At 34.6% G+C, this 27,555-nt stretch overlaps 1 protein-coding gene across 5 annotated transcripts in view; it reads left to right on the top strand.

The window, feature by feature from the left end:
- Window positions 1-27,555, top strand: part of DYNC2H1 (dynein cytoplasmic 2 heavy chain 1) — a 137,547-nt gene that overhangs the window by 33,876 nt on the left and 76,116 nt on the right. For 4 of the 5 annotated variants that reach the window (XM_048936118.1, XM_048936159.1, XM_048936140.1 and 1 more), the window contains 23 exons: window positions 579-825; window positions 1,661-1,812; window positions 2,710-2,854; window positions 3,577-3,679; window positions 4,675-4,842; window positions 4,972-5,096; window positions 6,226-6,474; window positions 7,081-7,189; window positions 7,680-7,793; window positions 8,611-8,753; window positions 10,827-10,905; window positions 12,903-13,057; window positions 14,865-15,002; window positions 17,357-17,470; window positions 18,634-18,794; window positions 18,948-19,071; window positions 19,559-19,680; window positions 20,401-20,487; window positions 21,480-21,606; window positions 23,010-23,151; window positions 23,505-23,614; window positions 25,211-25,309; window positions 26,508-26,631. In XM_048936118.1, the coding sequence (XP_048792075.1) occupies window positions 579-825; window positions 1,661-1,812; window positions 2,710-2,854; window positions 3,577-3,679; window positions 4,675-4,842; window positions 4,972-5,096; window positions 6,226-6,474; window positions 7,081-7,189; window positions 7,680-7,793; window positions 8,611-8,753; window positions 10,827-10,905; window positions 12,903-13,057; window positions 14,865-15,002; window positions 17,357-17,470; window positions 18,634-18,794; window positions 18,948-19,071; window positions 19,559-19,680; window positions 20,401-20,487; window positions 21,480-21,606; window positions 23,010-23,151; window positions 23,505-23,614; window positions 25,211-25,309; window positions 26,508-26,631 (3,137 nt within the window). The remainder of the gene's footprint in view (window positions 1-578; window positions 826-1,660; window positions 1,813-2,709; window positions 2,855-3,576; window positions 3,680-4,674; window positions 4,843-4,971; window positions 5,097-6,225; window positions 6,475-7,080; window positions 7,190-7,679; window positions 7,794-8,610; window positions 8,754-10,826; window positions 10,906-12,902; window positions 13,058-14,864; window positions 15,003-17,356; window positions 17,471-18,633; window positions 18,795-18,947; window positions 19,072-19,558; window positions 19,681-20,400; window positions 20,488-21,479; window positions 21,607-23,009; window positions 23,152-23,504; window positions 23,615-25,210; window positions 25,310-26,507; window positions 26,632-27,555) is intronic. The other variant, XM_048936129.1, reaches the window with a different exon arrangement.

Below are 27,555 nucleotides of genomic sequence, written 5' to 3'. Positions count from 1 at the left end.
TTTTATCTCGTGATTTTCTCATTTTTACTTACAGAATATAGTATGTTTACATTACTAACAAAGCAAACCTTCTAGAGTGGCAAGTAAGAAAATACAGGGAAAGTTCAAGCTGACACTTTCCCTGAATTTTCTTACTTGCCACTATAGAAGGCATCTGAGACATCTGTATGGGGCTTTTAGTTGTGAAACAGGATGTTTGAAGCACCTGTACTGTCATCGAGGCAACAGCTGAAAGGCACTTCAGATACCTGGTCTTGGTTTCATCCTGGATACCTTTGTTCAGACAGCTGAATTAAAATCATCCTGTTGATTATTTTAGGTTCCTTATTTAGGAGGGTTGGTTCAATACATACAAGGTATTGAAGATAGGTCTTTATTTTATGTAGGTGTACACCACACTTTAATTGAATGTCTTGAATGGAAAATGGTAAATTCAGCAAACCTCATGCAACACCTCATATTACTACAGTATTCAGTGTGTGCATTTTAATCCAAAAGCTATAAAATATCTTGGATACCCAGAATTTGAATGTGTTTTTATCTTATTTATACTTATGTGTACACTTTTGCTTTTTTAGGATGCTGCTTCGTTATGCATTTTCTCAACTTCGATCCACTCAGATTGCTGCCATTCACTGCAGTGCACAAACTACCTCTCAACATGTTATACAGAAATTAAGTCAAACTTGCATTGTAATAAGTACAAACACTGGGCGAGTATTTAGGCCAAAAGACTGTGAAAGACTTGTTTTGTACTTAAAGGATATAAATCTACCCAAACCTGATAAATGGGGAACAAGCACTCTCATTGCTTTTCTTCAGCAGGTAAACGCCTGTTTACAGAGACTTCAATACCCTGGAAATAGTTCAGTGTCTGTACCTACATTGATAATTTTCATAGTTAGAATCCTGTACCTGAATTGATATTATTGTTGTTTGTACTTGAATAGAATATATAGCTATTAGCTATTAGCTATTTAGCTAATATTAGCTAATTAGCTATTATTATTATAAAGTACCATTTTTGTTGAGCTTATATTTTTAAATGATAAAGACAGTACTTGACAATGTAAGTTAATGATGTGACACAATACTTTTCTCAGTGTAGATATATGTATACTATCCTTCTCAGTGTAGGCTGGAATTCAAAATGAAATATTTGCAAACAATTTTCTCTACATTTTTATACCTCTTCCTGCTGATGATATTCTTTCTCTACATTTCTTTGAATGGCTGCTACGGAGTAATCCATATATGTCATCTATTTCCTTTTTGGATTTGTTTCTTTTTAGTATGCTTTTAGACACAAAGTCTTCTAACACTGATCATCTGCTCGGAGTAAGATATCACTGATGAAATGTCTAACCTCCCATTTAATGCTAGATGCTTTTCTCTAGGAAGAATTACCAGCTAGTTATGGATAATTCTAGCCAACTCTGTCTTTTCCCTTGATATCTCATCATATAATACTGATTTTTCTACATTGGATTTTACAGTTTTTAAGAATTTGCATTTGAGACCATTAGGGAAAAAGACACCAGTACTGAGTGAACCACTGACAGTCAAGGAAATAGTAATGATGCTGTATCTGTCACTAATATGTTTTTGTAAAACACACTGCTAATGTTCGTTTAATAAAATGTTTATGTAATTATTAAAGGTTCTGACATACCAAGGATTCTATGATGAAAATCTGGAGTGGGTTGGTTTAGAAAATATCCAGATTGTGGCATCTATGACTGCTGGAGGAACATTAGGAAGGCATAAACTTACTTCCAGATTTACTTCTATTGTTCGTCTTTGTGCAGTTGAGTAAGTATGTGAAAGTGACATTTGACATTCAGAACTCAGATTCTGCTTGTTTATAGAGCCCTTGCTGACTTTACTCTTCAAAAAAATGTGGCTATTCTCATCCTTTTTTCTAACAGTTCTGGGATCTTCACATTTTGAAGGTTGTGATTTCCCTCCTTTCCTCCCCCCCCAACCCCCCAATCTGTTTTGCTCTCTTGAGACCCCACCAGGGGTAATTCATTCACCTATGGGGCTTGCAGCATGGGAGGCAGAGACGTATTGAACTGGGTCCAGAGGAGGGCCCAAAAGGTGAACGAAGGGCTGGAGCATCTCTCCTGTGAGATAGGCTGAGACAGCGAGGAAATGTAGTGACAGACAAGGGGGTGGTGGTCTTAAGCTAAAAAAGGATAGGTTCCAATTAGATACTATGAGGATGGTGAGGCACTAGAACAAATTGTCCAGGGGGATTGTGGATGTTGTCTCCCTGGAAGTACAGGAAGTACTCATGGCCAGGAGGATGGCATTATTGCCTGTGGCAGCAGAGTTGCAACTAAATAGTCTTTAAGGGCCCTTTCAACCCAAGCCATTCGATTATTCTACTGTTTGGTGTTGTTTGGCAACTCTTGGCACTGGAAACCACTTGAGTAATCTCTAGGTGTTGGTAGTGGTGTTTTGTTTGTCCGTGTGTTTGTTTTGTATCTTTTTTTAAATTTTAAAACATATTTAGTAGTGATTACAAACTGAGAGTGTTCACAGTAAAACAATAATGGCAGCGACACAATGTTACTTAGCTGCTAGAAATCCTATTAATTGAAATTTCTCAGTAGTTGTCAGTATAACTTAGTATAAATTTGAATCTTTTTAACAGAAATTAAGAATGAGAGTCCATAATAATTTTTATTTTTTTTTCCTGTGAAGCTATCCAGAAAGAGACCAACTGCAAACTATTTGTAGTGCCTACTTGGAACCTGTACTACAGAAAAACCTAAAGAATCACCCTGTTTGGGGTTCCTTACCAAAAATACATCAGCTAGCAGGATCTATGGTTCAAGTATATGAGCAGGTGTGGAAATTTAACTTACTGTTTTCGGGGAGATGGGCAGTTCAGAAATATATATATTTTAATGTTTAGCTTTTGTATCAAGCTTTTCTTGATATTTACAAGAAAATAAAAAGGCTTACCAGTATTAAATTTCACATTCATGTACTTTTCAGAATGTTGGTATCTGATTTGAAAAGATTTCTAGATATTAGAAGTAAAGTGAATAAGTAGTAAGGGCTTTTGCTTTGCTACAGATTTAGCGTATGATTTCGGCAGTCATCTTAACCTGTCCACACTTTAAGTTCCTGAATGATAGTAGTATTTTCCAGCTTACTGAATGAGGAGATAGTGGACATCATCACCTGAGCATATAGCAATCTATGGATGTTGTAAGGAAAACAGATGGGAGGGTGGAGTTCCTTGCACACATTAAGTGTGTCTGTTAGAATTTTACACAGTTAAAACAGATGTTTAGACGCACAAGCTCATTTTATCCTCCCACTTAAAATTTAAGAAACCTCTGGCTAGTGTGTCAAATATTTTAATTATGAGAAAATCTTTTGCATTCACAAAACAGGACAATTAATCAATGCACTTTTGAAAACAACTAGAGTGTGTATAAGGAATAATATGTAAATTTGGGACCTTAATTAAACTAATGGTATTTTGGGGAAAATGACAGCTGTTATTTCCATTTTAAAACACCCTTTTAATTTTTTTTCTTTTTTTCTACTTTTTTTAAGGTACGAGCAAAATTCACAGTTGATGATCATGGTCATTACCTTTTTACACCATGTATTCTTACTCAGTGGGTTCTTGGTTTATTCAGATACAAGTTATCAGATGGTAAGTCACTTACTTAGTTTTCATTGATAAAGCAGTTCTGAAATGACATAAAATATTAGTGATGACTTCATGTGCAACTTGCTGTTCCATCTGTGGTACTTTTTTGATTTGGAAGGATATTCAATTTTGTATACTTTTTCTTTTAGATAGTTTAGACATCTTTCAAGACTAATTTTTATCTTGTGAAATAACTATTATTGCTAGGTCGTGAGCAATTACTCCTTATTGCACTTTTAGCTCTTAAATTAATTAGAGAAACTGTTTACATAAGAGGCATACGTAAGTAATACAAAAGTGTTAAGTATGTTAGATTAGCATTGTTTCTTTTCTTGGATCATCAGATGGTATAAAATTAGCTTGAATGAGGTCAGAGAAGCTACACTGACAGTCAATGAATGGGTAACCTCAGCATATTTAAGAACTCAATTTTTGTGTTTAATGGTGACATATTTAGGCTTTTTTAGTGATGAACAATATGGCATGTCATTTACTAGCCCTTGAAACTCATCTCACTTCCTTTCTTACATCTGTGTAGAATATTGTATCATTGTATTCTCCTGTGGCACTTTTGTAATACAGACTGTTTGGGGGATTTATTATTATTTTAGTATTTATTATCAGTCTTTCTCTTCCCCTTTGAAAGTTTCCTGTTTTTTTTTTTGTTGTTGTTGTTCATTTTAATTGCTTGGAATTTTATATTTCTGTTTTTACTTAGTGTGCAATACCTTGTTCATTTTCATTAGAATGCTGGCTACACTGAAGAACTACTTTTCATAGAATATTTTTTGCTTTATCTTGCTGTGACACATAAGGATATTAAAAAGCACTTCATAACATATTTGCTTTTTCTCTTACTTCTTCCTTACTGATGCTCTCCTGCTGGTATGTAATTTCACTTACTCATTTTCAATTTCATATTTTAAATGAGAAATTTCAGAAAAGTAGAACTAATTGAAAAATATAAACTTTAATCTCTCCTATGTAATTGTTTTCAGGACCATCAAAACAAACTGCAGACCACGTACTGGAAATAGTTGCTTATGAAGCATGTCGTTTGTTCCGTGATAAAATCGTTGGCATGAAGGATCTCCATGTATTTGATAATATTTTGATGAAAGTGTTTGAAAGTGACTGGGGCTCAGATGTTCTGGGCAATATGGAAGGTAAAGCATTTGAGGCTTATTACATAAATTTGAAATATTTGAATAGGAATTGCTTAATAGCATCAAATTAATCAAGCCAGATAGTGCATTAGGACCTAAATGTCTAACTATTTAATTTTATTTTTGCAGATATCTTCTATGTAACTTGGGGAGCTTATCAAGAGGCATTCACTACTCCAGGGCAGGCATTACCACCACATGGGAAGCCACTTGGCAAGCTAAACTCAACAGACTTTATAGATACTATTAAAAAGGTGAGACAGGATTAATTAAAGAAAATACATAGCAAGAATTCGTACCAGTGACTGCAAGACTTTTTTTTTCTTTTTTTTATTTGACTAAGTGACATACAAGCACCAGGTTTAGATCACAGTGTGCTGCTAGATTAAGGAATCATCTCCTACATCTGGTCAAGTGAAGATCTGTGGTGCTATATGGCAGACAGTAGGAAGTATTGTGTAGTGAGGTGCTTTTAATAAAAGCATGTCAGTTACATTTGCTGGAGATGTATAACAGCCCAGTGGGCTGTGTTTGAGAAACACTGATGTACATCTACATTTGTGAAATATGAAAAATGACACTGAGGAGGAAATGCAAATGCTAACTCTGCTAGGCAGGCTACTTGATGAGAACCTTGATGTCTGCCTCGTAATAGTAGTGTTTAGTGGACTGGTGATCTGGATGGTTCCTATCCTTAATTGCCAACTTGTGACCAATAGGTAAATGATGAAGTTTAGTAGCTAAGTAATTAGTTTTACTTTTTTTTTTTTTTTTTAAACATTCTTTTTAAAATCTGACTGCAATTAAATTGGACCTTAAATTCAAGGTTTTGTTGAATATAATAAAGCAGAATTTAATCTTAGAATCTGCTCTTGTTTGTATTTGAATAGAAAATTCCATAATCTGCAATTACACAGCAATTAACTACCTGAACCACTGTTCAATATTGTGCCAATATTAATTAATAGATCAGACTTTTATCTGGCTCATTATTTAGTTCTAATTATTTCAGTGGTATATTTCTATTCCAATAAATGAAAGAATACCAATATATTGCAGTGCTGAGGATATTGCATGCTGCCTTTACTAAGGAAATGTACTAAGTAAATTTATTCATTTCTTCATTAAGTAAATGTACTAAGTAAATTTTAGTAAGTATTAAGTAAATGTACTAAGGAAATTTATTCATTTCTGGTAAAAGGCAAGCAGTGTATTGAAATTTTGTCACGTAAATAATTTATTTGTAATGAAGACCAGTGTGGCCTCTTGGACTTTCATTTGTGAATTTTTAAATGTTGGATGCTTCCATATCTTATTAGTTGTTTTTATTATCGGTGAATGTATTGGTTATTGTTTTCTTTGTTGTTGTTGTTTCTTCAATAGGGTGTTATTCATTATGGACGAGACAAAAAAGAAATAGAGATACTACTGTTCCAGGAAGTCCTCAATTATGTGTCTAGAGTGGACAGAGTACTGAGTTTTCCTGGAGGATCACTTCTTTTGGCAGGACGGAGTGGTGTAGGTCGTCGAACAGTTACCTCCTTAGTTAGTCATATGCATGGAGCTTCTCTAATTACTCCCAAAATTTCCAGAGGCTATGAGCTGAAGCAGTTCAGAAATGATCTTAAGCATGTAAGTAACTCAGTGTTCTGCAGTCTCATGTCTATGCACGTGCATCTAAAAAAAGAAGACTTTTTTTTTTAAAAAAAAGACTTTTTTTCCGAGTGTTGTGGACTTAAAATGCATTTCAAGATTATATGAATGTTGGAAACATTTTTTCGTATGTATGTTCACATATTCTATCTCTACTATGGTCTGCTTGCTCATAGGATAGTAGTTCAATCAGGTTAACTTTTAGTGATTGGTGAAATAATACGCTTTATTCAAAAATGCAGACTTAAGTCAGCAGCTCTTTATACCTTCAGAACTGCTAATGAAAATTTTACAGCATAGTCTGCAGAAGGAACGATGCAACACCAGCACTGAGTCACATCTGGAGCATAAATGCACTCTACGAAATAGTCTGCTGTAATTATTTTCTGATTACTAAGTTGTACATCTAGGTAGAATGTTCTCTATTTCTTATCTTGTATAACTGAATCACCTGGTAGTCTTTTCAAAATGTATCACAATTCATACACTGTGGAAAAAAAAGAGTATATTGTCATGAGTAGATTATTGTTCTCTTATGAACAACAGACATTCATTCTATACTGAGATTATCTTAACTCTTTCTAGGTGATGGAGCTAGCTGGCATTGAAGCACAGCAGGTGGTACTGCTGCTTGAAGACTATCAGTTTATTCATCCTACTTTCCTTGAGATGATCAACAGTTTGCTGTCTTCAGGTGAGATGAATCCAAAAAGATTATGGTACTACTCTTATGATACAGAAGTTACAGAAGTGGTTCAGTGAGGAAGTATTAGCTGTTTACTAACTTTATTTCCATACCAGAACTGCCAATTACCTTTCTGTTTTTGGTTGGTTTTTTTTTTGTTTGTTTTTCTTGGAGTACCTGTACACAAAGCAATCTGTTTTGATTTGTTTCATATATAGTATTGGATCACTGTTTTTGCTTATGCTAAAATGAGTTGTTAAGGCCTATTTCTGTAATGTAAACAAAGTAGAATGTTTATTTTAAATAGAATCACTAACATGATTTGTCAATTTCATGATATGAAAAGAAGGATGAAATTCATGTAATGAAACTCATGAAGGTTTGGAGGGAAGTACTGTGAGTGCTGAATTCAAACTGTATATACAGGCTGCACAAATTAATTTGAATAATTGTGGTGTGGTGCATTTAATCTAAAATTTTAAATTCATTTATCAAATAGGAGAAGTTCCTGGACTGTATAGAACAGAAGAATTAGAACCACTTCTGTCTCCTCTAAAGGATCAAGCTTCACAAGATGGATTTACAGGACCAATTTTCAACTATTTCACATACAGTAAGTGAAGAAGATTTTAAGTTATAATTTATTTCAAGGTTACAAAAAAAGGGTACCAAAAATATGGGTAAATAATTAGTAAGCCCCATTCTGTATGTAATTTGAACATAAAAGTAGGTTTTTTTAGATAACAGGCAAGAATAACAATTAGAATATGATATTCGGAGGCACAAAACTCTCGGCTTAAAATTAACTCCTCTATCTGAAATACTGTACCCATGAATGTTCCAAAAAGGTATTGTAAATTCTGTTAAGAGTAATTAGAAGGAAGAAAACACGTGTCTTAATTGTTTTCTGGTTTGTTTAGCTTATATACGCTTTAATAGATTTTTTTCTTTTATTGTATCTTAGCTACAACTCAGTTTAGATTCTGAGTACTAGGAGCAAGTTTACAGATTTAAAAAAAAAAAAAAAAAGAATTGTTTCTTCTTGGCCAACAAGAAGAAAAAAGTATTTTATAAATAATTACTGCAAGTGAAAAAACACAGAAATTTGCAGTCACACTCAAAGGCCCTGGAACTACTATTAATTGTTTCTTTATTGATTGAAATATACACCAGCAATATCCATTTTAAATACTGTCAGCTTTTCTCAATTAAAAAATACATTATATATAATGAGAGTCCTTGATATTATTTAAACTTAGAGTTTAATTTGTAAGCATTTGTACCCTGCTGTATCATAGTATAATAGTGTCTTTTCTCAAAAATTATTCTTTGATAAATATTTGAAAGGACAGTAAGTTATGTTGTATTTGTAGTAAATCTATTTTTGTATAGAGTGATTGTTATCTACAGTGTATATTGCAATTCCTTAGGGATCCAACAGAATCTGCATGTTGTCTTGATCATGGATTCCACCAATATAAATTTCACAATAAATTGTGAAAGTAATCCAGCACTGTACAAGAAATGTCAGGTCTTGTGGATGGAAACCTGGTCTGAAAACAGTATGAAAAAGGTAAATTGCTTTAATTAAAAGGTATGATGTGCTTAAATGATTGTCTACATAAATAACTGAATTTTGATGAATAAAACTTGAGTAATGAAGGAATAATTGTCATTATGCTTGGCTAACCCATTTCTGCTGTGTCCTAAAGATAGAAAATTCTACTGAACAGTTAATTAATATTTTTTATTCGTCCAGTAATTCTGTTTTGCTCTTTTTGTGGGCTGAGTTGAACAGAATACTACTTACTCTGACTCTAAAACAATATTTGTGAACAAAATACTGTTAGACTACAAGCAAAGTGATAAAGCCAACTATGGTTGATGATGGTATCCACTGTTATTACTATGTTTAGCAGCTAGTTTAAGCGTAATTTTGTTAAAATTAGCTGCTACTGATACGTGTTTGCACTGTAAACCTTATGTTATTCTTGAATCTTTGTGAAGCATTCTGCTTGATGGAGCAGGCAATGTTTTCTTCTTAGGATCAAAATCTGCATAGTTTAGGATATTTTCAATCTAAATATAAGATATATATTCTTTCCATATATTAGGTGACTTCCAAATTCATTTCCCTAACGGGGACAAGGCTGCTGGAGCTGCACATCTCCAACTTGAACCAGTAGTGGGGCTGATTGTGTATTCCCAGTAGGTGCACGAACACCCACATACAGTGCACATGTACACCACTGGCCACACAGAACACTGCCAGCAGAAGCACACACAACAAACAACGCCAATGGTCTCATCCTCTTTCCCTTTGTCAGTGATCATAATGAAGTGTGTAATAATGCAAAATATGTACATATGCCTGATGTAGATCCCCTACCAGCTAGGCTTTAAAACACAGTATTTCTACTCGTTGGCTCGGGATCCCTCATATTCCCAGCTACTGGCATGCAGACATATGAGCTGTTGAGATCACTGCCCCACCTCAGCAGTGGCCTCACGAGCTCATGTGCGTACACACACACCTATACAGACACACACACATTTATGTACACTCTCACACACACTCTTCTGGTAACTGGGCTTAATCTCCCAGGCCATCTAGTAGCTGATCTTGGATCTATTATCTACCATTTTGTTCTTGGGATGACACAATGACTAAGGTACACATGTGCATGCACACACTCAGCCACATACATGTATGTTGACCCCAGGACCCTACAGTCTATCAGGTGCTTGGCCTTGGGCCCTCTTACTCCTCTGGCAGCCAGTTCTTCCAGGTGCCTCACATAGTAAATCGTGTGCTAACCTGGTATGCTCTTCTGCTGAATCTCATAATGTTTTCCATACCTCTGATGCAGAAACCCCTTCAATCTAGTCTGCAAGGTAGTCTGGTTACTTCCATTGTCTCACAATGATGAATTTCACAATCTGGATCGTTACGTTTGTCACCTGAGACAGCCGTGGGAGGAGCTAATGCACAGTATGCATTTCTAACTGGGTTATGAGATCTCCCCTATCATTGCACCTCAGGTTCAACAGCAGGTTTTACTGGAAGTTGTTTTTGGCAAAAATGTTTGGACCAACTCTGTCCACTAGTAAAAACAACCTAAAAATATTTTACTTCCAGAGGATTTTTTTTTTGAGAGGCGTATGAGCAGTGATTAGATGTTTGTGATTTAGTTATATGCCAGAATTTTGAAAATGCTTTCATTATTTTTATTTTTGTACGTTTTGTAGTCAAGAACGTATGAAGATGAACACATACTCCATCTTAGAACATGACAGAAGCTTTAGACATTTGGACTTAGACATTATTTAATTTTGATGTTACAGCCACTCAGTTGTATTTAAACTGCCTTCTGATTTCTGTTGAGTTCTGTATCTTTTCACATCTTTGACATTTGTGTTATCGTGGAAGTGTTTTAGGACTTTGTTTTGTGTTCATAAAGCCAACAAAAGCTCCTCTGCCTGAGAGAACAAGAAGTCATTAGTTCTAGAGAACGGCAGAATCGATCTATTCAATGCTGTATTTTACAAATCCTTTATTCTCAATTTTAGTCTTTTCAGATTAGCTACTAAATTATTTTTTAATCCCAACTCAAATTTGAGTTTTAACCATCTTGATTTGTTTTAGATACCTGAAATGCTTTTATATGATGATGGAGAAGACAAGACTGAAAAAACACACAAAGAATTTAAGAAAAAGCATTCAGGTAATATTTTGGTGTAGCAGCTGGTTGTTACAACTTTTCATTAAACACCTGTGTCCTGTGTTGGGCATAGATGACGGCGTGGGTAATTCAAGTAGGTTTTTGCTAGCATATTAATGAACTTAAGTATTGTCCACATGGGAGGTATTTTTCATTTGGAAGCATTAGTCTGGAAAATATATCCTGGGTCACCAGACCCAATCTCCTACTGATTACACTGATATATTCCAACATAGAATGCCCTTTGATAGCCTCATTCCCTTCTGCGAGAGCTCTTGCATCAGGAATGCTTCATTTTCATCAACTGAACTTCAGGTTGTTAGATGCCATTTAGACACTGTCTTATCTGACAAAAAGAGATTAAGGGCCAAGTTACAATCAACAGACATATTTAAGAGGCTTATTGGTGTCCTTCCCATGAGAGAGTCCCAGCTTCCTGATAGAATGCGAAGTTTGTCTTATAACTGGGACAGACTCTTCCTTCAGTTATCCTTCATTTTATCTGAACGTTCCAATGAAGGGAGCTATCTGATTACTTACATCCTTTGCTACAGGAATAGAAGGCAGTTTCATTCCTTACACTTACATTTGTTTTTATGTAGTTTTGAGGGTAGGATTTGCTTTCATACTCAAATCAGATTTCTCCCAAAAGTATTCCTCAGTTTCACTGAAATCAATCTGTGTTTTTTTTTCTTAAGGTTTGTAAGTCTAACACTGCTATCAAGAATGATTTCCTACTTTTATCTGCAAAAAGAGGCTGTACTTTATGTGCAAAAGGAGGAGGTACTTGAGTACCTTCATCTGATGTCTTTCATGCTAACAACTGAGATATAGTTATGCAAAGTATCTTTCATGCAAAGACTTTCACATGGTATTCCATATCATGTGACTACAACACATGATTTTAGCTCCTGTTGTAACATTTGAGACTTGAGATTTTATTGAGAAAATTCTGTGCGCCTGACTTATTGTAGAATGTATTTCTGGAATTTCATCATGTTAAGTCAGATCCCACAGTACAAGGGGAGAATCCCAAAATGTTCCTGTGCTTGTCAGAATAGTTCCAAATTTGTTTTTTGTGTGAAAGTCCCTAAGAATCACCACAGAATCACAGAATTGTAGGGGTTGGAAGAGATCTCCAGAGATCATCGAGTCCAACCCCCCTGCCAAAGCAGGTTCCCTACAGCAGGTCGCACAGGTAGGCATCCAGGCAGGTCTTGAACATCTCCAGAGAAGGAGACTCCACCACCTCCCTGGGCAGCCTGTTCCAGTGCTCCGTCACCTCATGTAAAGAAGTTCTTGCGCACATTTGCGCAGAACTTCCTATGCTGCAGTCCAGCTGATGGATCAGATCCATACCAGATCCATACCATTACTTTTTGGGCTTGCTTTTCTGCATCAGTGCATAAATGGATTAACAGGAAAGATACAAAAAATGAGTTACTTCATAGTTGTTTGACAAATGCAATTTACTCATACTTATTATTTCTTGTTTTGGTTTACCCTTCTCAGTTCTTTCCCTGCCAGTTACAGTTACATGCAATTGGAATTCTTTGGTTTACTGGGGTTGAATTGAGGTAATCCATCTTAGATATCTAATATTGGACTAAGTAGGAGGAAAGGTAGAATATGAATGTGCCTATGTTTGATACTTAACAGAAAGAAGTTTGGTTTTTAATGCTAAAGTAGTTGTGAATACCAAGTAACTTCAGTTTATTGTAAGTAAAAGCTCACTTTTGAAATAATATGAGTTTATAATAAAACTTCAATTGTAACCATTTTAAAAATAAGGAGCAGAGCATAATCTAGGGGAACCTTCAAACACCCAACTTGGTAACAGTACTTTTGGCAACTTTTTCTAAAATATTGGTCTAATTATCACTGCAAAGTGTCAGAGCCAACAGGAATATAAAATGATAAGTTGTTTATTTGGGGTTTCTTTTTTCGAAATGATTTTCCTAAATGATTTTATTATCTATGTAACAAATTTTATTGTACAGACAATTCAGATTTTTGGAAGTCATTTCTGGTAATCCACGAGTCGTGTAAAATATATGGAGCGACGCCTAGCAGATACATGACATTCCTTAATGTATACAGTTCAATTAACAACAGTAAAAGAACAGAGCTGATAAAAAGGCAGAACCACTTGCAGGTATGTATTTAAAAACATTTTTAACACACAGCTTTTCAAAATGCTCTCACATTTGGAAATGCTTTGTATGCTATTTCAAGCTCTAGGTTAGATACAAGGAAAAAATCTTTTACAGTGAGGATGGTGAGGCACTGGCACAGGTTGCCCAGAGATGTGGTGGATGCCTCATCCCTGGAGACTTTAAAGGGGAGGCTGGATCAGGTCCTGATCAGCCTTTGTATGTGTTCCCTGTTCATTGCTGGGGAGCTAAACCACGTGGCCCTAAAGTCTCTGTTATTCTATTAGGAGCTGTAGCTGCTAACATGGCTGTGTAGGATATCCTGCCTGCAATAACTAATGCTGTGATTTCAGATCAGGAATAGTTTGAATCTTAATGTACATCTCTGTTTAAAAACCTTAGGGCTAAGGGTGGTACCTTCTTTTTCATTCATATTTTAGCTCTATTAGAATGGGCATGTCTTCTTTTAAAAGCAAAAAGTATTTGCAAAGGCTTTAGGTTTTTGGTTTTTTTGACATTATTCATGTAATGGAGTTGTGTTGCAAATGAGGCATCATCTTTTGATTATTTAAGTTCTGTCTCTGATTGTATATTAATATATAAATCTTTATGTCTATACAGCAACTTTCTATTTTGTGTGATTCTTGCATCCTTATATAGTTCAACAAGCTGTAAACTCCTTAGCCTCATGGTTACTTCTGTTGCCTTGGTCAGAATTCCCTTTTTTGTGGCTTTGCCTCACTTAATGTTTCAGACTTTTTCACACATTGAACCTGTATGCAATTAGTCTCACAGATGTGGCTTTGTTCCTGTTCTCTATGTGTACCACACTACTTTTGAAACATGCTGGCTTTCCATGAGTGCCTCCTTCTCTTCACAATGTATTTTTCTTAAAGAAGAGTCCCTGTAGGTCAAAGCTTTTCCCTTTTAGTCTTTTTACTTTCACCTTCTTTTCTCAGTCACTCGTGCTATTTGTTCTGAAAGCACACTTGCAATGCTTTCAGCTTTGCTTAAGAAGTGGTTCTTCTTAAAACATCTCTCTGAAACAAGTTACCTCTTTGCCTTAAATTCTGTGTTCTTTCTAATCATCTTGTTAATAGTTTTCCATCTCTGTAGTAAGTGATTTACAAAGGATTTAAGTTTGCAATGTCAGAAACTGCTTACTTACTTAGGTAGTAGCTCTGATTTGTTTGTGACAAACGCTCATTTACTTCTTGAATTCTTTGGGTAAAGAAAAGTAAACATTTACAAGAAAATGATGCATATGTATCCTGGATAAAACATTCATTTTGCCTTTAATACATTTTTCAGAAGTGTTGAATTCTGTCTTCTTGATAATATGAATAATTTAGAAATTGTGAATAAAGAAATGGGAAAGATAATTGAGGCTTTGTTTTATGTACATCCAGGTTCTTTAGAGAAGGCACGAATATGTAGAAATAGGATAACCTAGTTTGATTCCATTTAATTTTTGTTGATTTGCTATTAGAGGAAATAGAATTACAGGGAATTAGTGTCAGTTAACTGAAATGTTACTGAATTAAATAGAAAAAAGATTATGAGGATTTCATATTCAGGTTTTTGATGTAGTGAAACACCTTATATGAACACAAAAGAGGTTTCAGCTCTCATTTTTGAGTTGAAATCTACAGGGGAGTGCTAAGAAATATGCATTATATTTTAATAAATTAAAAATGAATAATATTAGTCTGCATCACTGTTAGTCTGTGTGTACTGTTTGTAACCAATCTTCATTTAAATCTATATAAAATTCCATGCTAAACAATTGCTTCTTACAAACTTTTTTAGGCAGGTGTTTCAAAGCTGAACGAAGCTAAAGCCCTTGTGGATGAACTGAATAAAAAAGCTGGAGAACAAAGCATTTTACTCAAAACTAAGCAGGATGAAGCTGATGCTGCCCTTCAGGAAATTACAACATCTATGCAGGTAAATCATCTATGCAGATCAAATCAAAAATGGAGGAAAAAAAAAAAAAAAGACAAAAAACTCCATGGCTGCCTGTACTTTGTGTTGTTTTCAAGGAGAGCTAAACCTGATGATTTTACAGTAAGTTGCCTAAGGAAACATGTGAGTCTTGGGGCTTGAATAAATTTGTTGCAGAAAAGAGGATTTGGTAACTTAAACCATGTCTGAACTGATTAAGAAGAGATCAGAACCACTTTGGTACCAGAGTAGCATTTACTACTTGAGGTTAGTCTGTAAGTTTTCCTAGGAGTTCATAATCTAAATTGATCTGGTTTTACATTACTTTTAACAATATGAATAAAATACTAACAAGTAGCAGTATTTTAGGTTACAAATCCTATTAATTGAATTTGTGGACCCTTAAAAAATGTGTCTTATGATGTTTAATCCTCTGAAGTTGACTTCAGATAAAACTGATTGTTCAGTGTTTATCACTCCCTGAAATATCCATCTTTCAGCTCAGAGGTGGATCTGTTTTTTGAAGAGGTAATTTTCGTTAGTAGTATTTTCTCAGTTAAATAAAATAACTGTTCAGAACAGAGATCTCTGCAGAAATCATTAATATGGGATAAATTATAACAAATCTGCTCTCACTGCACTGTTTTAGCACTGTGCTAGTCTGATCAGTCTGAAAAGAGCTTAAGTAAATAATCTCAAGGAAGAGAGATTTTTCTGTATGCATTAAAGTAGATACATGTTCTTTCAAAGCATTTGGTTCACAATTGCTTTCCATTTTTATAAGCCCACTTGATATTAGCAATTTTTTTTTGTATTTTTAGTGTCTATCTACTTACTTTATATTGTATTTGAATAATTATCATTGGCTTGATAAATTCATTGCTGGCTTCAAAGAATTTTTGTATCGTTTCCCTTGATCTTTTAAATCTATGCCTGCTATTGTCCAGTAGTTAACTGCTACCAAAGCAACATGTGTTACATTGTAGGACAAGGGCAAAGAGTAGGTAAAAAAAAAAAAAAAGGAAACATGTTGAGTCTGTGAATATCAGAAGGATTATGATAGAATTCTGATTTAGGTTAGCACAAAGTGCAGGTGCCCTCTAACATTTTAATGTCACTTCAAATGTTCCAGTTTATGTAAGAGAGAGGATTGTAATGCATGGACTCCCTTTATCTTCCTTCTGAGCAAGGCTTTTGACCTACAGCTGAACTTTAAGGTTTTCTTATTCAGAGCCATCAGACAGTACTCATACATTTCCATGAAATATCTGAGCCAGTTTTATGTAGTTAATATTTTATAGATTTGAGTGACATGCTTTTGTGGACTTCAGTGACACACAACTACAGCTTACGTTAATTACTCAGAAAGATTATTAAGATTTTCTCTGCTTCTACACTTCCATTTTTCCTACGGGTTCAACTCAGCTCAACAATTGCTGGTTATAATAATGTGTTGAATACTGGGAAATGTATAAAAATATAAACTCTGACCTTTGTTACCTTGGATCTTTTAGATGAATTGAGCCTAGAATATTATACACTTATTTTCTGCATTTATCCTCCATTACTTGTTTTGTGACTGTTTCTCATAGTTCCTGCTTTTTCCATTAACTTCACATAGTACAGAGTGTCTTATTGTAATTTTATATGTCACCTATTTATTGTTGTATTGAAGTGCTCAGGAGATGACCACTCTGTGGTAAGCAGAATGAAAACTCTGGAAAAAAAATGTGAAGCTTTTCAGTTCACCTTGTGCTCTGTGTGTAGGTTGTTAGAGAGGTGGGTGCAGCTTAACAGGTAAATCTTGTAAAAGTATTTTTAGGATAACAGTTTGTAATTTAAACACAACTGTATCTTCTAGAATCATTGAAAAGGTGAGTTTCAGTGCTGACATGAAAGAAATAGAAATGTGAGCAGCTTGCATTTCACAAAGACAAAGATAGGGAGATATTGCTTTCAAGTGTATGAAGTATGTTAGAGGCTGTCAGCCTTGTCCTTATCAAGGAGGTCTGACATCTTCATGCAGGAGGGAGTATCAGTCATAGGTAAGGAGAGAAAAGTTTCTAATGAGCTTAGAAAACAGAGATACTGAGCTTGTCTGTGATACACCAAACAAAGGGAAAGAGGCACAATAATATAAAAAGATGCTTAGTCATGTAATTCAATTACATGAACATAAACTTCAGACTAATGCTTATGTTTGTTTTTTTTTTTTTAAAACGACCTCTAGTATGAAAAGTGGTTTTTTTGTGCTTGTTGTCAACAGCAAATTATATTATGATGAAGACTGTAAGGAATAAATGACCTGAAAATAAAATTGATGTAAATTTGAAAATGAAAGATATTCTTCTTTACAGAGTGCCAGTGAGCAAAAAACAGAGATGGAAAAAATAAAACAAAGAATAGCAGAAGAAGCTGCAGAAATAGAAGAAAGAAAAAGAAAAATTGAGGATGAACTGAAGGAGGTTCAGGTAAAAACTACTAAGGAAAAATTTTGTTTTGTGGTGTGATTTGGCTTATTGAAGGTTCTGCCACACAAAGTGTTTTTGTAGAATTTGTCCTATTCCTATTTCTTAATTTTTCTTCAAATTGTTTAAATATTAAAACCTTATTGTGTTATAAAGCAGTTAATTCTGTTTCCCAGATTTATGTTGGCATTTGGACATTGAATCTGTATTCTGTTTGGTCTTCACTGCAGAAAGGCTTTTCAAATAACATCCACCCTCTAGTTGCTATTTCTGTGCTGTCATGGTTTACTGAGTTCCACAGACTTTGTGGAATATTTTTGAGTTATTAATAACTTCTATAGACCAGCTACAGTATTCCTTGATGAAACTGGAACAGAGTTTGTACTATAAGCTGGAGGGAAATAGTTTAATGAGATGATTTCCAGTTATTGCTTAATTCTGGAAGCTGTGTATCCTGATGGCACTATGGCATACTGCTTTGTTTGAGACACTTTGCAGCCTTTAAGTATCATTTCTGGGGGGGAGGAGGTATGTCTTGAATCATTTCTTCTATAGTCTGTATTTTTCTTGCCTTGGCAGTCATGTAGAACTACAAGCTTAAGTTAATACCTTTTCTGTGGTCATTGATAAATATACAAGATGTGTAAAGTGTGCACACCCTTAAATAATTCTTTAACTTCATTGCCTCTTTTTTTTTCTTTTTCTGTTTTGTCAGTATGGATGATGTCTTTCTGGACTTGGTTAGAAACTGTAGAAAGAAAACTTTTATGACCTCTGTTTCTTCACAACTTTACTACATAGATATCCTTAAGCCTAGATGTAAATAGCAGTTGACACCGTTATTAAAACATGCCCATATCACAGCGAACGTAGAAGAAGTGAAAGAGCAAATATGGTCGATACTGTTATCTGCATGAAGTTCATAAATTGTAATGCTGACTGGAAAGTTAGAGAATGTCAAGATAGCAATGGTTTTCTATGGAAACACACTGATCGCTTATAGTTGTTTTTTTAGTAACTTGTGCATATGAATACACATCAGTAGTGGCTGTTTAGACAATAAAGTGTTTAATGCTGAAAGAAGGAAGATACATGGAAGCCAAAATGGCAAATTTTCAGTTTCTAATATTCTCATGTCTATTTTGATTATGTTTTTATTTTCTAAGCCCCTGGTTAATGAAGCTAAATTAGCAGTTGGAAATATAAAACCAGAGTCGTTGTCAGAAATTCGGTCCCTTCGGATGCCCCCTGACATTATCAGAGACATCCTAGAAGGAGTTTTGCGGCTTATGGGGATTTTTGATACATCATGGGTGAGCATGAAGAGGTGAGGATTTTATTTCAGATCTCACCTTAAGACAATAATTTACGATATGAAATGCTTTCTGCTATCGTCAGGAATGATGTGTGTGCAGAATTCTTTAGTTTCGTATGGAAATAACTTCTAACATTTGCATTCTCTTTCTTTATTTTTTTACAGTTTCTTGGCCAAAAGAGGAGTGAAGGAGGACATTGCAACCTTTGATGCCCGTAACATTCCAAAAGAAATACGAGAGAGCGTTGAAGAACTTCTTTCAAGAAACAGAACATCTTTTGATCCTAAAGTAATTTGTGATGCTGTTACATGAAATAAATAAAAAATAGCAAAATAAAACCAACACCAAAAAAAACCCCATTACATGCAATTAAAAAAGGGGAACTAATGATTATTAAATACATTAGTGATCTTTAAGACCTAATTTGGCAGTAGCTAGTAGAATTCTTAGATACTGGTTTGTTAGTTTTAAAGGGAAATTTGTGATTGTCTGGAAAAGAACAGAATGATGATTCTTAAATTCATTTAGAACTTCATAATGCCTATGGAGCTTCCTAGTTGTAAATCCTTTATTTTCTTTGCTAACCTACAATATAAACTCTCAGTAACAATATGAAAATAGCATTTCATTAGAGAAGTTGGCTAATTGGTAAATTTGATAACTGGCAAATCCGTTGCAGTTAACTTATCCTGTATTTCTCTCATTTGCATTATATTTCGAGGATTTTCTTGTAACTGTTACTGATTTTTATTCTATTATTATTATTATTTTTTAGAATGCTAAACGAGCCAGTGCTGCAGCTGCTCCACTGGCTGCTTGGGTAACTGCTAATGTCCAGTATTCTCATGTTCTGGAACGAATTCAACCTTTGGAAAAAGAAAAGGCTGTCTTGGAAGCGTAAGTTAGACACTGTTATAAAATAATCATGCTTAATTCCAGCGATGTCAGAAGAGACTAAGAGAACTTGAAGATTGTTAAGAACAGAAGAAATAAGAAACTATAGCTCATTATAAAGTATTCTTATTAAGTATTTCTGTCTCATGCTGAGGCAGAATCATGTCTTTAAGTAAAATTGTGTCAGTATGTAAGAAAAAAAAAATGTAATTTTATTTTTCCTGGAAGCTATGCTTTAGATATCTTTCTGCCAGTCACCAGTTACCAGTCTCTGCTGAAATGTGTCTAGGAGCAACAAACATCATTGATATGCATAAAATCTATTCTGTTGGTGATTAACTCATGCAATTATATAGAAAGTGTGATTCCTCTTTTTTTAGGCATATGCGATCCTTATAATCGCAATGATATGAAGTAGTCTTATGAACACCCATAATCCGAGGAATCTGTACTGGTTGTTTTGCTAGATCTTAAAATGACATATTGGAAGAATTTTATTTGATCTCGAAAAATGCACTTCAATGTGATGCATTTGTTCTGCACTTTTAAAGATACGTGGTGAGAAACATTAAAACATTTTAAATGTGAAAGTGAATTTTTGCTGATACAGATCACAAGAAGGAATTGTCTCTGGACTGTCTCCATATGAATTATTGTTATGTCACTGTGACTATTTTTTTTCCTTTGGATCCATTGTCTTAAAATAAGTGTTACATTTTTTAGTAATCTCAAGAGAACTGAAGGCAGAAAACGGAAGTTGGAAGATCTTCTGAACTCTGTTGGTCAGAAAGTATCAGAACTGAAAGATAAGTATGTTGGTTTTGTTTATTTCAAGAGATAAATAAAAGCATTGATGAACAGTATTAATATTGAAATTAACGTGACCAAGAATACCTCCCTGCCCTGTGAGACTTGTACCTCATTTGAAGCCATAATTAGGCTATCTATACAATCAGTAGTAGTTAATAGATACTATTAGCATGCTTTTCATCTTGCTGATCAGATGAAATGCTCCTTCAAGTACCTTCTCACTAATGAATGACCAAGTTGGAAACCTTCATTCTAGAAGACAGCAGATGTTAAAAATGAAGTGTGTATCTCACAGTATAAGTCTAAGAAAACTTCTTGTAAGGGCTAGACTTGTTAGTCTAGAAAAGAAGGGGCTGTATGGAGGCCTTATAGAATCTTTCCAGTACTTAAAGCAGGCCTAGAAGAAAGCTGGGGAGAGACTGTGTATCAGGGAGTGTAGTGATAAGGCAAGGGATAAGGACTTCAAATTCTATGGGTGTTACACATTAAAAAATAATTTCTAAACTTTGTTGCATTGGGCATATTTCTATTTTGCAATAGTTCACAAAATAGAGTATTGAACTGTAAATTTAAAGGTTAAGCAATAACTTACCAATATTCTTCTTTAAAGACTTTAACGATAAAATTTACCAAAAAGAATTACAAATTCATAGCATGGTGTTGAACTTGCTGCTGGCTTGACTAGGTGCAGAGCAAAACTTAACATCAACCGCTAAAGTGAAGTCAATGCTGCATAAGTATGGAGAGGAACGATTTTCAGACATATTATATATGTATACTAGAAATGTGTTTTTCGGTCTCTTTTGTGTTTCTTAATTCTGTTAATGGCTTGTCTATCATGAGAAGGAAGCAGAAAGTATAAAAGAGAATTGCTGTTGTGTTCTTCATGAATAATTAATATGACAATTTCAGTTAATTAAGCTACCTTTGAAGTAACTGTTCATAATTTTAGTAGTTCATGATAGCAATTATAAACAATAATTGTTTTACAGGTTTCAGAGTAGAACAACAGAAGCAGCCAAACTTGAAGCAGAGCTAAGTAAAGCTCAGAAAACGTTGAAAGCTGCAGAGGTACTGATTAGTCAACTTGACAGAGAACACAAAAGATGGAGCACCCAGGTTAGTGAAAATTTTCATAAAATACTTCTGATTGCTGATATTATAAAAAGTCTTTGCACTATTTTGAAGATATGAGATAAGAAGCCAGTCTGTTAAGTATACATTCGTTTGATTTCTCATCAGAAATAATTTCAAAGTGTTTAAACTGAGATGCATCAAGTGCAGCATTGCCAACTCGTCAAAGGAAATGTCTGTCCCACTCTACAGTGCACTGTTGTAGCCTCGCTTTGAGTTCTGTGTGCAGTTTTGGATGCCACAGTACAAAAAGTGGATATCAGGAAAACATTCTTCACAAGTTGGGTGGTCAGTCATCAGAACAGGCTCTGCAGGGAAGTAGCCATGGCACTGTGCTTGCCAGCATTCAAGAAGCATCTGGAAAAGACTCTCAGACATATGGTGTGATTTCTGAGTGGTGCTGTGTAAAGCCAGGAGTTGGACTTGATTATCCTTATGGGTCTCTTCCAATTCAGAATATTCTGTGTTTCTGAAGTTAGGGTTGAGTATTATGGAAAGAAATGGAAGATTTTCCTTTGCAAGTAGCTTTTCAGGTACTCAACCTGCAATAGTAGGGCTGGGCAGATTTGAACCTTTGTGTAAAGACCTCTAAGAATGACTCTTCATGGTTCTTCACTCTGGTATGTTACCCCTCTCTTTAGAAAGTTACCTTACTGTTGATGGTGTGGGATAGGTAGATATATTAGTATACCTAACAAACTAGCAGTTACATTAGCCAGGAACTCATAGTCTTGACGATAGTTTTTAATTTAGGGGTAAAAAAGCTGTATTCATTTCCCTTTAAAGTAAAGAGAAAGTAGTAAAACGTTGCTTTTGTGAGCACGTTTTTTTAAAAATCAGTTTGATTAAATAAAAATGTGGCAGTGCTTACAAAGTGCAGATAGATTGTTCAAAGATATGTGATAAATGTATTTTGTGTGTTGTCAGTGAATCACATTTCTGATTATAATAAATACCTACAGTGTTTGCTATCAGAATCTCTATTTTGACATTGACTAACTGATACTATAAGGGCACATATTTCTTATTTTCCTTAAATTAATATGACTTATCCAGTAGCTTGTAATTGACATACTGAAGGGTTCATAAGATTGAGTTTTTTAGGATCCAAATTCTCAGGAGTATCTGTCCATATGCTATAGCTCAGAGCTAAAAAAAAAAAAAAAAAAAAAAAGTTTTTTCCACATTTTCAAGTATGTTTTGCTGTGAGCTACATATGGTTATGTGAAATGCAAGGGGAGTGACTGTTTCACCTGTATTCTTAATGGCAGCCAAATTTAATTCAGACTATTTGATAACTTATGAGAAATATTAACATAGTTTTTTTTTTTTTTTTTTTTTTCAAATGTAATACACCTATCCATTATGTACTCTTCTTTTCTTTAAAGGTTTCAGAGATAAGAGATGAACTGGCCACACTGCCTAAAAGAGCTCAGTTAGCAGCTGCATTTATTACTTATCTTTCTGCTGCTCCGGAGGATCAGAGGAAAATAAGACTGGATGAATGGACCAAATCAGCAGGCCTTGAAAGTAATTTGTGTGTGTGTGTAATTAGGCTTGATCAAGGAAGTCTTGGTGTCCCCAAATGAAAAGTGACTGTATTCATTCTTCTTCAATATGCAGTTGTATATAGAGATTGGAATTGGAATTCCAATTGGAAGGAAGGGATTTGTCTGTATTAATAGCACCATTTTTGTATAACATCAGCTAGATATTAGCATTAAGTTCAAGAAATAAAATAAGGAAAATGTACAGACTTGCACTACATTAAGACCGAATCTTCACTGTATACAAAGTGGAGACTTTAAAATGTACAGACTATAAATATTAATATTAATTTAATAATTAATATTATTAAAATATTACAATCTTTCTTTTAACAGAGTTTGATTTACGGCGGTTCCTGTGTACAGAAAGCGAGGAGTTAGTTTGGAAAAGTGAAGGCTTACCTTCAGATGATCTTTCAATAGAAAATGCTCTTGTTATCTTGCAGGTAAACTTATTTTTGAATATTGGAAGTGTTTCAGCTTCTGCAGATTTCAGTAACTTCATATCTTTCTGGAATTATGAACAATTTAATTTTCATAGTTTTATTACCATAAGGCATGCAAAGATAAAAGAGAAACAAGTATTTATGCATCAAAATGAAGCAAAATAAACCAAACAGTTGAGGGACATAGGGATGTGCTTCTTCTGTATTATGGTTTTCTTCCAGATGTCGAAGAGATGAAACCTTCTATCAGTCTATTAGTCATCATTAACAACAATATAAATGGAAGACTATGTCCTATAAACATGCATTTGGCATGTTCTAATACTGTTTTTGTTTTGAAAACAGGAAAGGAAATATGCAGATGTTGTTCAAAATATCTGGATGTGAAGTCCTTAAGTGTTCTATGTGACATAGGACAAAAAATGCCATTCATTTAAACAAGTAGCTAATACCTGAGAAAAGAATTATAATAAATTATATTTAGGTCACTGTGACAGTAGTGCCTCCTATTTATTTCCATGGAAACTACAACATTCTTGACCCATTCTTGCTGTCACCACTGCTGAAGCACACCACTGTGCTCACATCCCCTGTTGGTCAAGCAAGCAACAATAAATGTCAATAGATGCAGTTTTTTCCACAAGGAGGAATTCAGTTCCACATCTGTGCTTCATCTGCACTTCCACGTCAGATGTCATTTTGTCATGCTGCCTCTCTGCTGCCATCTGTCCCATGGCAACAAAATGTAATGGAATATTGGTGGGAAGGTTCAGCCTTTATTGCCTTACCACCAACATCTGCACCCCTACATTGTGGGCCAATGTAAGAAAATAGAAGGCATTACTTTAAGAGCAGCCCACAAATTAATATATTCATGATTATTATAACATAATTGCATATGAATATGTGACAGTAAATGTACATTATGCAGTTGTGCACTCATACAATACTGTAGTTATAATGTAGTTATTACATCTGCTGGAAAATAAAGATTTAATGCTGTTCAAGAGAGGAGAATTAACATTTGCCGCACATACTTTGCCTGAATGATTGATGGTTCTCAGAAACCAGTTACAGCCTCTTCACCAATTTAATTCTGATTCATCATCTTTATATGAGATCCAGCTATTCCTTTCTCACTTCGATTACAAAGTTCTTCAGCAAATATGATTTTGTATTCTCAAATGTACTTAAATGTTGTAACTGAATTTTTTTTTAAGTTAAATATATTTCTCTGTGTGTAAAGAGCTTTCATCAAGCCATTCCTCAGCTCGAATTGTTTTCTTGTGCACGTGCTTTATTCAGCATCCTTTTAAAACTGGTAATGAACATGATATTTTAGTTACATCCTTCATAGAACAGTCATCCAACTGTTCAAAAGAACGATAAGACAACAGTGTTCTACTGCATGATTTCATTTTTTATTATTGTTATTATCGTTATGGTTATTATTGTTAATGTAACAATATAGTAAAATTAAGTATATAGCAAAACATCCTTAATATCACTGTAGAGAAAGGAGACTAAATTTGATGATTTTTCTTTTCCCATTCAATTTAATTCTTAAATCATATTTTCTAATTTTTTTTTTCTTAGAGTAAAGTTTGCCCTTTTTTGATTGACCCTTCATTCCGCGCTACGGAATGGTTGAAGACACATTTGAAGGAATCACGTTTGGAAGTTGTTAACCAGCAGGTTCAGTATTTTCTTCTGTTCTTCTGGTCTTACAATTCTGTTCTTCTTGAGAACACTCAGTTCCAGATTTCATAGGGAAGTTCATTAAGTGTTGTGTTGACTGTCAATAATAAATAGGTCGTATTTAGATAACGGTGATTCTTACTTGGTGCTGGTAATTTCTTTACTTTGGGAGAATATCAGAGTATTTAAAATTGAGACTCAACATTATTGTAGTATTACTTCTTGAAACTTGTCTCTTTTTGTGTCCTCTCCAAGAATACAGTATTGCTAAGAAGAAGGGAGATAATACAAGATTTTAAAAAGGAGGGGATTTCTTTTTTGTATTCTCGGTTGCTCTTCTTTGGATTTCAGGAGTACATATACGCTTTTTCCCTAGGATTTTTATGTTGTGTTTTTATCTACATTGGAAATATTAGGTTAAATTCCAGTTTGAGATAAAGACACCATGTCAGTTAACATGGGTGGATAGGCTTGTTTCATTTGCACAAATGTTGGCAGGCTTATGGTGCTATTTAGAAGTCTCTTGTTGCATTGCACCTGGCCTCAGGGCACTGCATCAAATGAATGATGGTAGGTCTTACAGAGATCCCTACAATCCACATGGAGGTGTTTTGTTTGCTTTCAAATGGTACTTTAATAGCAACTGAATACTTAATTACTCAGATTGGCTTTGTTACCCTTAGGATTCTGCATTGTTTTGGATCTCCAGTGACTGGAGATGAAATGGAATCTTAAAAACCAAGTGTATGTTTAGATGCATGCAGACAAAAGCCTACGATTTGATATCTTAAAAGATGAATGTGAATCCTGGCTTTAAGTCTTGATTCAGTTTGTCAACATAGCTACCTATTGATGCTCTAACTAGTCAGAACTTCCAGATACACCAGACAGACATGACACAAGAACTGTGGTAGGTCTGTGGTTGCTAGGCATGTTAAATAGGTTGATTGTGTGTCAGTAGCTGAATCATTCCTTTACCAGAAAACTCATTCAAACGATATACTTCTGGCTGCTATGTGATGCTTGTATTAGAACTGAATAGCTGTACTACTGATGTATAGATTCAGATTTCTGTATGGTGCCTTTCTATTCATTCCTAAAGTGTTTTAAAAATAGTAAAATGTTTACTTCTTAAAACTATCATCAAAGCTCTAAAAATAACATTACTCAGAGGAATTTGATTTCATTTGCCCAGGATACCAACTTCCTAACAACCCTTGAGCTGGCAGTGAGGTTTGGGAAAACTCTTATTATACAGGAAATGGATGGAATGGAACCTGTTCTTTACCCATTGTTAAGAAAAGATCTTGTTGTCCAAGGTAAGTGACTAAGGTCTTTAAAAATACTTGTTCAAAGCTTTTGAAAGCTAGATCCATATAGATCTTATAAAACCTGTGTTGTTTTTTTTGTTTTTTTTTTTTGTTTTTTTTTGTTTGTTTTTTTCTGAAACCCTGTGTATTGCCTGGCTTTTTCCTCTTTAATGTGCTGCTAACATTTGAAATATGTTGGAGGAATGCTCTTGTTTGCTAAGTTGAAAAATACTGGGAAATATTTAAAAATATTTAAAAAGTTTTTTCAGCTGGAATTAGAATTGTTTCCGTAAACTCTTGTACAATTGAAATTTTAGGTTAATTTCTAGTGGTAATTTCAAACACATGGTTTTGGTAGGTCTGTGCAAGTCCAAATGGAAAGGTCTTTTTGAAGAGGGAGAACTGGTGGCTTTTTGAGTCATTTCCGTCACTTGACTATCAAGTACACATCTCCTGTTGTGAGAATGTGGAGATGGTAGTGAGGACTTGTCTGCATCATTTGCTTGTGATGGCTGTACATCTTTTCACTGCGTGGAATGAAATGAATTTAGAAAAAATGTGACTTTGTATGCTACAGTAACTTTGTCCTTGTACGGATTCCATTTTCAACTTGACATTTTTACAACATAAGCCTACAATTTATTCTGATCCTTGGCACAGAAGCAAAATTGATATGTGATTTTCATCTGTACCAGTGTTTTTAGCAAGAGATTTATACTTGCAGCGTTCCTCATCTTTCACTCCTACTGCTAAGAATAGGGAAGCAACTAACTGTGCCACTTTAGAAAATTCTCTGGAAGAGAAGTTTTCACTTTGAAACTTTTCCTTCTTATTTTATTATCAGGAGGCAAAAATCTTTCTCTAGTCATGCCTGTTAGAGTCTTTTCTGACAAGGCTAGAATGGAAACCAGCCCGCAGTGTAATTCTATGAGA

The sequence above is a fragment of the Lagopus muta genome, chromosome 1 (genome assembly GCF_023343835.1).
Source record: "Lagopus muta isolate bLagMut1 chromosome 1, bLagMut1 primary, whole genome shotgun sequence".
NCBI classification, from domain to species: domain Eukaryota; kingdom Metazoa; phylum Chordata; class Aves; order Galliformes; family Phasianidae; genus Lagopus; species Lagopus muta.
The sequence above is the reverse complement of the archived record's forward strand: the minus strand, read 5'-3'. Positions and strand labels throughout refer to the sequence as shown.